Source organism: Neodiprion fabricii, chromosome 5 (genome assembly GCF_021155785.1).
Source record: "Neodiprion fabricii isolate iyNeoFabr1 chromosome 5, iyNeoFabr1.1, whole genome shotgun sequence".
Classification (NCBI taxonomy): Eukaryota; Metazoa; Arthropoda; class Insecta; order Hymenoptera; family Diprionidae; genus Neodiprion; species Neodiprion fabricii.
Genome location: NC_060243.1, coordinates 28,885,226 through 28,896,878, shown reverse-complemented (window position 1 = coordinate 28,896,878; position 11,653 = coordinate 28,885,226). Strand labels below are relative to the sequence as shown.

Genomic DNA, 11,653 nt, shown 5'->3' with positions numbered 1-11,653 from the left:
AAGCGACGAGAATAGAACCCGCGAAAGGAGATAAAAAAAAAAAAAGTTAAAAACCATAGATCATCCCACCGTCAGACACGTCGAGCGAGGTCGACAACCTTATCCTGAATCTACCCCGAGGTATTGACCTTGAACCTGACCTGGTCCCAGTGCGAATGGCGGTAGGAGGCGCAGACGAAGAGTTGAAATCGGCTTGCGTTTAGCCGGATCCCATTATAACAACACTGAGCTTCCGTAAGCTGCGACGCGGTGCCGTTCACTGTGTCAGTGGCCCAAGCCGTGCACCTCGAGCATCTCCGTATATCGGATGCAGAACTGTGTTACGTGGAGCACATCGAAGCACATTGACTCTCCTAGTCTTGACTCGGGACCTGGAAACTGTGACACATTTGACGACACTTGGAGTGTAGATCCCCAGATATCGATGGTATGGAGTCGAACCCATGCAAGTGGCAAAGCTGACGTTACTGTTCGGATGAACTTGCGCAACTGCACGATGAACTGAAATTGCAAGGAGGAAGAAAAAGTGTGTGTGTGTGTGTGCATGTTTATGGTGACCCATGTGTTGGAAAACATGACAGGACACGGTGAGGCACGGATGAAAGTGAGAAGTATACGGAGTGCGTGAAATAGACATGGAACATGGAGAGGAGTATATCAGGGATCGGAGAACCCGATTTCCCGAACGCTGCGCGACTTCAGCGATGGGAAAGGTAGAGAGTCGAAGTGCTTTTACCAATTAGGTAATTTCATCGCGAAGCTAACCGGTGGATTAGATGCCCAATCGTCAAAAGCACCGGCCGGTCTACCTACCGGGGGCAATTAGCAGGGTCGCGGAATGAATGCCGAGTAGTTTCGCCGGTCATTATAACTCGCCAAGGGAGTCTCGACCCTTTGTTGTTTGCCCGTGCCCGATTCGACCCACCAGAATGGACCCTAAACTCCCAAACTCCTGGGATCACCCCTAGCCCTGCGCACCTGTGTCGGGGTAATGATCCGTCGAAGGACTTTCATATTACAGATAAGCGGACTAATGATCTTATGCCTCGCGCCGAACCGCCACCCTCTCATCATCAAACCGCTCTTCAGCATCCTCGATCTCTTGCGCCAAAAGAAGGTACTGCTCAGGTACCGAGACTTGAGAACCACGCCAAAGTCTGCGGAGTACACGGTGAACGGTTGCATCGTTGCTCAAATTCTAGATTTTCTCTGTTTTCTGATCACCAGCTGTAATACGACTATGGTTTATGCTTCGAGGGAATCAATTCCCTGTTTCAAAGAATACGGCTCGGTTGTGTGAAAGACAGAATTGGGATACATTAGGTGTAGTTCATCGCTCAAACCATTCGTTTAAGGATCGTGCTGATTCGAGTATTTGTTTGAAAATAAAATGAACTCGTTTGATATGCAAACGACTTTATTCTAACCGACGATATCAGTTTATGGGTTCATTCGCGTGACATTAGTGTCCTCGTCCACCGTTTAGAGCCGTGCAAATTTTACTACAACCTAACTGTAAGAGAAAACAGTGTCTCTTAACCCTACACGGTCAGACGAATTCACTCCAAAAGTGATATTTTGCTTCAAAAATGGGTTACAAAAACCTTAAACAAAATTTCAAGGCATTGTTTAAGGATCGCAGAAAAAGCTCAATCATTTTTCCTGACCAAAATTGATTGTTTAAATATCGTAAAACATCGGCAATGCTCAAAAAAGTGCCAAAAATTTCGAAAAAGGGCTTTATTTCGCATGAAGAATGGAGCCACGAGGCCCACTTCCACGACCAAGGGACTCTTTGGAACAAAATTTGCCCAGAGTGACTGATTAGGGTTAATCTAATTTCCACTCTGTAAAAGTGCGAGACAATTCAAGTATGTTTATGCGCTTCGAATACGATTTCACCGTTCACTCTACCATGCGTATATCGTAATACCGTATAACGTAGATTGAGGTATTCGGTACAGATGCGGGGGATGATCACCACCGACCATCGACGACCTGCAGGAGCGGAATCTATTTTCCACCGTGTGCATGCCTCGCCGAACTCGAGTCCCCCGCACTTCACGTTCTCTCGGGACTTGCGGTCCCTTCCTATAATCCAGGAAGCCCCAGGGAGCCCGACGCTTTATTAATAGATAATAATAGGAAACCAATAGCTCGTGTAACCCCGGATCTGGTTCGCAACGAGACCAGACCAAAATTAGAGGCTAACGATAAGACAGGCGCGGTAAACTGTTTCTCTTATAGCCTCTTATCACTTTCCTCCGTGTTAATCGTGTGCGGTATTCTTGTTGATGAGCTGAGAAAAATTTCATTTGTTACGGTAACTGGAAAAATTGAGTAAAACAGGTATCGTTGAAAAAACTGTTTGAATATTTGTTGGAATTAGGAAAAACGAGGTACGCGTAACCATTTTGCGCTATTGTCCTTTTTCCTTTTTTGGTTATTGCAACGCAAAATCAGTTTCTGAGGCTTACTCTACTTTTCTAGTTAAACAAGGCTTCAACGTCAATTTATTCTTGCACAAGCGTTAAATTTTCGCAACAGTTGCGAGAAAATATAGCAACAGTGATCGTAATGAGAAAGAATAGCAACGGATACCAGACTTTCCGGTAAGTGCTAGAAAACTAATTTTCATTTTGTACTTGCAAGTATATTTTTCGATTGTGGTAAAAAATGAAAATAGTCAAGGACCGAGCGGTAACCGGAACTAAAAACTTCTCTCAGTGTGTTTTTGAATCAGCCATCCCCGATTTGATTTGGAATTTGAGTCAAGGAAAAAAAAAAAGATTAAATATGGATATAAACGGTCTGAACTTTCTCGCCTCGTTTTGAAAAAAGTTCGAGTAACTTGGTGTTCGTAACTGATACGTCCGTCTGTGCGTACGATATTATAACGCACAAACCTACGCAGCAGGAAATCCCATCAGCGGTAATCAAAATTCAAATCCTGCGAGAGCGCGACCGCTAATCATTTCGTTATTTAATTGAATTCCACGAACACCGTTGCGACGACGGTATATAAATAATTCTAAAAATTCAGGATATCATAATTATTATCGATAATCAATCTACCTCGTATTTCTCTTCTCTCTTTTTACCCCCCCCCGCAACCAAGGAAAAGCATCGATCAAACAAATTTTATTCTAGATCGTGACGATTTTCGCCTCGATATCTCGGAGGCTAGATACAAAGATGCGCAGGGGGTCGAGGCGAGGAATTGAAAAATTTTTGACAAACGTAACCGTCACGCAAAGGACTTATCGTCATCCTGCACCCTCGACGCGGATCGGACGGCGCAACTCCAAGTAAAGGCGGGGATTCTGGGCCTCGGGGGTAAACCGCAGCCTCGCGAGAATCTCGGAATAGATCCCCACGTTGCTAGGGTATCAAAGAAAATCGCCGAGGGCGGGACAATTAATTAATTTCATACTGTACAGTGCACGATGCGACGGGGTTAATTAAATGCGCCGACGATGGATATCCGGGTGCTCCGGGATCGTGCTCCGAGATCTGTGTCGTTGGGTGAGAACGAGCCTTAAAAAACAGTCTATTTTCATTCCCTACATAAATTAGCTAGTTGACAATTTTTACCAAGGGGAAAAAATTTCTCTCTTATCATCTCGTTTTTCAGTTCATGTTAACTTCACGTAACGAAGTAAGGTACGTGTGCTAGTTTAGACCCAATTATTGACCGTTTTATTTTTCAAAATTATAAATCGAAGGCACAAATTGTGAATTTCTCTAAGCCTAAATCCAATCGCTAAAGGGCCAAACACTGCAAAGTAATTTCTTTGGGTATCTTTGAACTAACGATCGAACAGATGTAACCAAAAAAGATGAATAATTGGGACAGGGTCACTTATCTTATTCCCGTGTAAAATTTTAGTCGACGATATTTTCGGAATAATTTTCATTTACGGCTGTGGCTAAAAGTAAAAAAAAATGAAAATAAATAAATAATACGGATGAAGGTTGTTACATTCAATAGGACTTGACGTGGATTATTGAAATTTTCATTAACACATAAAAATTAGGGGAACGATGGGAAATCGCATGCGGAATAAAGGATGTGTGGAATTCAGTAAATACTCAATATAAATATGCGACATTTTATTATTCAAATGATGATAATAATTATTTACAGTTCCCAACTTCACTTTTTCATTATTTGCATACAAGTGCGTATGCCGGTTCCATTTTGACGAACTGTCCATTTATCTTTTCTCTTCGTTCTCCGTTTTCTATTTTGTCTTACGTTTCAACGTAACCCCAGGCTCGTAATCGCAATGATGTGTGAAATCATCGTTATTATTACTATTTTGTAATATAACATATTCTTATATATAGGTACTACATATGCATCTTATCATACACGTACGTATAAGATTATGTACAATGAAATGTTTTATCATATTGATTCGATAATCTCTCTCTCTTACATTATGCGTGTATCGTTGTTAAAAAATGTTCGGTTTTTGTGTCGATATTCCTTCTGATATCGTACCTACCGTACGCCTGAATTTATCATTGGCATTCGTAATCTGTCTATGAATGCACAATGATCGTGTTAATTTTCGTCCAATTAGTGTCTATCCGTGAAAGCGCGAAAGATCGAAAGTATGGAATTTCCCATTTTTTTTTTTTTTTTTTTTTTTTTTTACGAAAGTCGCACAACGTTTTCATTAATTGAACGAAAAAAAAAGAAAAAAAAAGAAAAGAAACGAAAATAGATGAAAAGTATAGAAAAGGAAGGAAAAAAAATAATAATTCCTGCTAAATTTTCCAAAATAACTCGAAAGTCAGTAAGCGAAAGACTACCAACGGTCACGTAGTTGATGAAAAGCTATCAATTTCTATGACAATGAGTGCAAGTTGAATATCAATTTTCGTACAATAAAGATTTCAAAAAATGCATCATTTGTAAAAAAAAAATGATTAGCGGTTATCTAAATTCGCATCAAGATGTTTTTAAACTCGCGTCATTCAGGAAGATTTGCAAACGGTGAGAAATTATTATTTTTTTTTTTTTACCTTTTGAAAAAAATATTGTAACAGGGATAAATCCGTAATTCGACTGAAAAATCGTTATAATAGCTTAATCTTTGAGGCTGTAGTGCCATATTCTTGGAATATCGAACCACATAAAAAAAAAAAAAAAAGAAGAAGAAGAAATTGCACAAAAATTATAAAATTTTGATGTATCGCGGTTTCACACGGTAATATAAACCCTCCTCGTACGTATACGCGACATACCATTAGTTGTTCGTACGTTGAATGAAACTTGAAACTTTTTTCAAAATCATCCGCGGTGTAAATCCAAATTATTGGATAACTAAATCGTCGTCGAGTTGATACGTATTCAAATTCACTGTATACGAATGTTTCGTGATGAAATAATATCGTTAACTTTAATCTGATAACGATTTTCTCACTGATACTGATACAAATGAAATATTCTTATCCTCTTAGCAGATTTTTTTTGAAATTATACAGGCTATCCTCAGATCGTCGATATTATTGTCGTTAGATTTCGAAAATACCTGCATGATGGCTGTAGGACGGTGAACGAGTTCGCTGGTCCCCGAACACCGTTGTTCAGCATTACAATACAGGTATACGAATTACGACTAGCGATTAGGATGCCAACAATATGCAGATTATAATAGAAGAATGGTGATAATAATAGTAAATTATAATAATACGGATAATAATAGTAGGTATTTTGTGTGGGGAAAAAACGACTAAAATTAAAATAATAATAATAATATTAAGTAGCAAATTATCTAACAACAATTGTAGGACGTGATACCTTTGTATTGATTTGAATATGAGGAGTCGCATGGAGCAGTTATGTACATATTGTACATTCATATTTTACTCTCATTTTTGCAATTCACTCGTATTCATTCAATTATACTTTCTCTTTTTACCAATTTTTATCCTGACAAACTTATAAAAAATTTACTATCTACAAGTCGGTAGGTGTGTTCGATTGTTAGATAGTAGGTATTAACAGTTTCGGCAAGATTGTGTAACTGGCTGAAAGTCTTGATATTGGTATTCCTAGCGTCCTGACGTAATTTTTCCGGTTATAGAAATAAGAAAAAAAAAAAACAAAAAAAAAAAAGGAATAATATTGATAATAGATACGACAATGTAATGATGATAGTAATCTAACTCTTAATGATATCCCAGTTAATACGCTCATAATTTTACAGTAATCATTAACGTATATAGTTATGATAAAGTTGTTAATAAATACACAATATTGTAACAAAAATTGTGAAAATTTTCGTACAACTGCATCGGGATCAGGAATAGGTTTCGCGCGTCAACACTACGATCGTCTAATTTCATTTGGTAATTCGTAAAGCACACAGCGCCACTCTGATCGCAGCAAAGAAAAAGAAATAATTATAGGTGCTTGTGGAAGCCGTCAATAAAAAAAATTGATAAAAAAAAAAAAGAAAAAAAAAAAAACCAAAACGCCATTAAGACTGTCGGAATTTATGGAAGCAGATGATCGCGGTCAGCGCTCATAATGGAATCATTAAAAAACACTCGGTCAATCACGTAGAAACGCGTATCCTACGCAGGGTTATTAATGGTAAAATTGTAAAACACTGCTGCCGCATCAGCTGATATAAGACACGATAATTCGCGTGGAACTTTTCTTTTTTTCGTTGCATACTCTACTCTTCACCGGTACGCGTTGACGCGAAATAAACTAGATCGTGGAGCAGAGTGGCGAAGTGTTTGTGATTAGTGTATATCGAATATGAAAATGAGGTGAAACAAAGTAGTGAAAAATTGATAATTGAACCAACAAAAAAAAAAAAAAAAAACAACAAAAAACCAAAAAAGCAACAGGAGTAAAAATAACACTAGAGTCAATCTTCTGGCGAAATGTTTTTCTTATACAACTACTTACTGCTAATGTAAGTAAAATAACGTTGCGGCGAAGAATGCGGGGCGTAGGAGGATTGCAGTGACGAGAGGGTTAAAAGAGCGCAACTCGAAAAAGGCTTTTAAAGAATATCGGAAGTAATGATGAGAAAAAGAAAGAAAGAAACAAAGAAAGAAAACAAATGAGAAGTAAAACGTCACTTGTCGGTCAATTATGCGACGTACCGCCGTTTTTGCAAAATTATTGCGTGACATTGAAAAGAAAAGTAGGCCGAAACTCGAGCGAAGAGTAGTAAACGAAAATAAGAGGACCGCGCGTTTCTCAATTCTTTCTGCAATCCTCCCCTCCCACCATTTTCGACATCTTCGTCCAGTTCCGCCAGGCGTTTATCTTTCGTCGACGATCCCTTTTACGACTCTAACGAATATTTACTGATTATGTTCATTTAAATCGGGGTCAAGTTCACCGGGATAGGTTATCCTGAAAGCAAATTCACAGTTAGCACAGGGTTTTAAAATAATTGCGGTGTAAAGTCGTACAAGAATTTGCACGACCGATCGGCGTAATGTTATAAAAAAAAAAAAAATAATAAAGTCAATGCTTACTTCTCGTCATCCAAAATATAATCGGTTGGGGCCTGATTCTGTGCTTGTCCGTTGTGCTGCGCGGTCCCCGGAGGTGGTGGGTTCGGATGAGGCCCGTTACCACCGACCGGTGGCATGGCACCTTGGACAGGCGGCATGGCTCCCGGTGCTGGCAACATGTTGTGGTGGTACTGGGGGTGGTGGTAATTGTTTTGAGGGTTGTGATGCATTTGCGATATCTGCGAGATCTGAGATATTTGCGAGATCTGAGATAATTGGGTCTGGTGGTAATAGTCGGATGGCACGTAGCTGTTTTGATAACCGTTGTAACCGTTCTGGCTAGCGTAACATTGTGCGGGATTGATGGGTCCAGCCGAAGCGGAACTCCATGGGAATCCGTAATCACCGTGGTGCATTTGGTTCATTTGAGGTGGATAAGACGACGGTGGCAATTGGCTAGAGCCAGGCGTCAACGGTGGCGATGGTGTCGTCAAAACGCTGCTGGCCCCGCTTCCTCCGGTCGGCGTCGTTCCAAGTCTTGGATACATCAGGTTATGTGCGGCAAGCAGCGGTGAATTCGATGACGGCGGAACTTTGCCGCCGGGCGGTGATCCGCCCGATGATCTCCGACTCGATCGGGATGTCTTGTTGTTACCCGCGTTCTGCGAAGCGTTCGATTGCTGCTGATTTCTAGGGGATACCTTTGGCGGTGTTGTTTGTTGCTGTTGTTGTTGTTGCTGCTGCTGCTGCTGCTGCTGCTGCTGCTGTTGTTGTTGCTGTTGTAGCTGCTGCCTGCACTTGGCTCTACGGTTCTTGAACCAAACCTGAAAACAGAAATTTTCACCGATGTTAAAGGGCGGTGATGTGATATTTACGCAGGTTCGGTTCAACTTTAGACGTCCCTCGAATGTCCGGGCCACACGGGAAAAGTGGAAGTATTTTGGAGTGCTTGACAAAAATGGAAACACTCGTTGGGGTGTTGAGAGGTACTCTGATAAACTTTTGTTCATTGTTGATTGGAATTTTTGCAAGTAACGGGAGTAGCAGGAAATTTTATCCAGGACTTATTCTTTCAAGGCTACTCTTGGGTTCAACGAGACACTGGAGGTGAACGTGAATCAAAACATGAATAACGAGTTCGCGTATACCGGTTAAAATTTCGGTAGACGTATCGGTTTCAATTGCATCGTCATTCGTGTACGTGTGAGTATTTTTACGAACGAGTATATGTCTCCCACCCGTGTAGGTACTGTAACGATATTTATAACAGACCGGGTGAAGAGAAAGAGCCCCGCCAGATTCCCGAGGGATCGGTTCGCGGTCTCGGTCTTACAGGCGGGAGCGTTAATCGAGGCAATGAAAAAGTAATCGGGTCCGGGCGGGCGTAACATTTCATTAAATCTCAACAATAACAAGTTCTGGATATGGGATGAGGTATAAGGTACACGTTGCGCGTGGGGCGATTCTCGGGCTGCTTGCTCGCCCCTCGGGAGGCGAAGCCGAGCGCTGGGAACGGAACGGAACGGAACGGAATGGAACGGAAAGGAACCGAACCGAACCGAACGGAATGGAATGGAATGGAATGGTAGGGGAGGAGGGATCTGCGCACCCTCGAGGGGACGGGGCACCATAGATGTGGCCGACTGTAACAACAAACACGAAAGAGAAGGCAGACTAAGGCTGAAGGCTGAAAGCCGACGGCGAATGTCGGTGGTAGGCTCGATTCCCCCTGGAAGGCCGCAACCCTCGTTGCGCCCGAGCACGCCTCGGTAATCCCCGTACAATGTGGCCAGGGGTCTCCCTCTACCGCGGCCCCATGAATCTCTGTATTAACCATACATGCGGAAACAGCGCTTGCTTCACGTACAACCGAACCCCGTATATATATACCTGTCCGTTTTCACGTCGAAACTGTACCCATCGCGCCCCTTCGCTCAACGATTCGATTCTTCAACGGCAAATCCTACTGTTGCAGTTGCAGTTGCAGTTGCAGTTGCTGCAGCTCCCCCGCGTTTAGTTGTCGCCGTTTTATTTTTTTTTAAAATTTTTTTTTCTTGCATTCCGTTTATAATCTTACGGACACAGCTGTATAACACCGAAGAAAAAAAAGTTTCCAGCCAATGAGTATCGTACAAGTTTCAATGTCGTAATATGTACCCACAGATACTTTTGTCTTTCACAGAAATTGAAAATAAATACGACTCTGAGTAACACGTTCGATGTTAGGATTGTTGAAAAAATGTAAAAATTATTCTCGAGTCTGTAGGTACAGATGAGACGTAACGATGGAGTCGAAATTGCTTTACTGGTTAATAAAAAAATCGCACCGTATCGCACAAATACCGTGGATTAACGAGGATATATACATGTATATATATATATGGTGAGCGTTTGCGCACGGATGTCAGAGCCGTAGGAACCGCAAAAGATCGAAAAAGAGAGGTGAGAGTGGAGCCATTAGCACCCCGTTTGCCCCCCTTGTTTACCCAGTGACACCCCTAGTTCAAATTGAAAGGCATATCCAGGGTCCCGTTCGATCGTCGCTTGTATGGGGTGTCGAGGCCCCTGCGGGGCCTTGGCATCATCGGGAAGCTGTGTTTGCACGCTGAGGTGCAAATTGCACCACCATCTGGTTTACATCCAGCAAAACGATTCGTGTCCAACGTGTAACAACCAACCGCTTGCCTCGTGTGTATCCGTACCAAACAGAACGAAAAGGACGGTGCAGAAATTTTCACTCGCGTAAATTATTTCAGCTGGCGGTATCGATCTTGGATGTTTTATTTCATTAGCATAACGACGCTTACGCCTTCTCTTTCCTCCAATTCGAAATACACTTTTCTCAAAAACACGCCCACGTAATCTGATTTCATAGATATCTATCTCTCTCTCTGCCTTTGAACGTTTTACTCTGGATTGAGTGAACTAGATTTCGTGTTACTTGGAAAAAAAAAATAAATAAATGAATAATAAAAATATACTCGTGTCTTTTTAAAAAAAATTTCAAAGCCACAGACAACTAATAATCATTAATGAAAATTACCCTCGTCAACGAGGAATCTACGGTTAAGATCGATGTATAAATATCGAAATCGATTTGAAAACGTGATGCGTTCGATTGTTAATCTCAATGGATGAATACTTTTAGTTACATTCGTTCAAGCATGTCGCGCGGTGCAGCTGCTTCGTTCTCGCGTTGTGCCGACGGGAACACAGCCGTGATCGTAATCTGGAAGCGAAATCATTTCTGCCTAACAGAGATGAGAGGCGAGGTAGATTCGCCGAATGTATAACGCACGCGCCTACTTATTTTTATACCTTAAACACCGTACAATCGTACAGTGATTCGCGGGAGAGAAATCTGCTTTTTTTTTTATGTGCAATTGGAATGCCGAGATCAGCGCTGGGCTGAAATGAACGGCTCGTGCGTGTGTATTTATACACAGTTAAAAACGATGGTGAACTTACTACACATTTAATGTACAAAAGAATGGTCAATTTACGAAATCGGGTTAAAAATTTACAAAATTACTATGTATTTGTGTTGAATTTAGAATGAGGATTATTGATTTTGATAGATGAAATTTTGATACACCGTTATGCCCGCGTGAAAATATATATATATATAGTGTACGAAAATAAAGATGCAACGTGCGGTGAATTGGGGATCGGTAATAAAAACGGTGATGATGGGAGGTTCGATATATCACAGTAAAAATGTGTCGTGGTCGAAGAAGAATGTGTGCGAGTAAATATGTGTAGTGGCTCCACGCTGGGGTATGGATTTATTTTCAGGGCTGTGTGTCACCGTGGAGTAACCGCGACAATGGCATCGTAGCAAACTAGCAGCAGTGTGACAATGACATTGACAAAGGCGGTTTGGCGGCGGGGTGTGTATGACGCCCGCTTCGCCATCATCGTCGTTGTCGTCGTGTAAATACCTTAAATCTCGGTAAACGTTGCGGAAGCACGAAGCGTCGCGATGCTCGGCGCCGTCGAAGAGCGTCATCGTATGTACGTGTGTGTGTATAAAAACAACATATGTGTAGGTATCGAGTATACAGAAAAGCTACGTTTCACGGGGGCAGATATAGCGAATACCGATATGAATCTGTGCACCAGAGTATGAAATTAGTATTGTTGAATATTATTTTTTTAC

General features: G+C 41.5%; 1 protein-coding gene across 3 annotated transcripts in view; it reads right to left on the bottom strand.

Moving 5' to 3' along the window:
• Positions 1–4,111: 4,111 nt before the first annotated feature.
• The window catches only part of LOC124183332 (homeobox protein OTX1 B-like), a 60,037-nt gene continuing 52,495 nt past the window's right edge, over positions 4,112–11,653 (bottom strand). For 2 of the 3 annotated variants that reach the window (XR_006870964.1, XR_006870965.1), the window contains 3 exons: positions 7,516–8,318; positions 6,935–7,390; positions 4,112–6,074 (listed from right to left, as the gene is read on the bottom strand). Coding sequence is in view for 1 of the 3 variants with exons in the window: in XM_046571702.1 (XP_046427658.1) it covers positions 7,339–7,390; positions 7,516–8,318 (855 nt within the window). In the remaining 2 variants the exon portion in view is untranslated. Of the gene's footprint in view, positions 6,075–6,906; positions 7,391–7,515; positions 8,319–11,653 lie in introns of those variants that run through there. The other variant, XM_046571702.1, reaches the window with a different exon arrangement.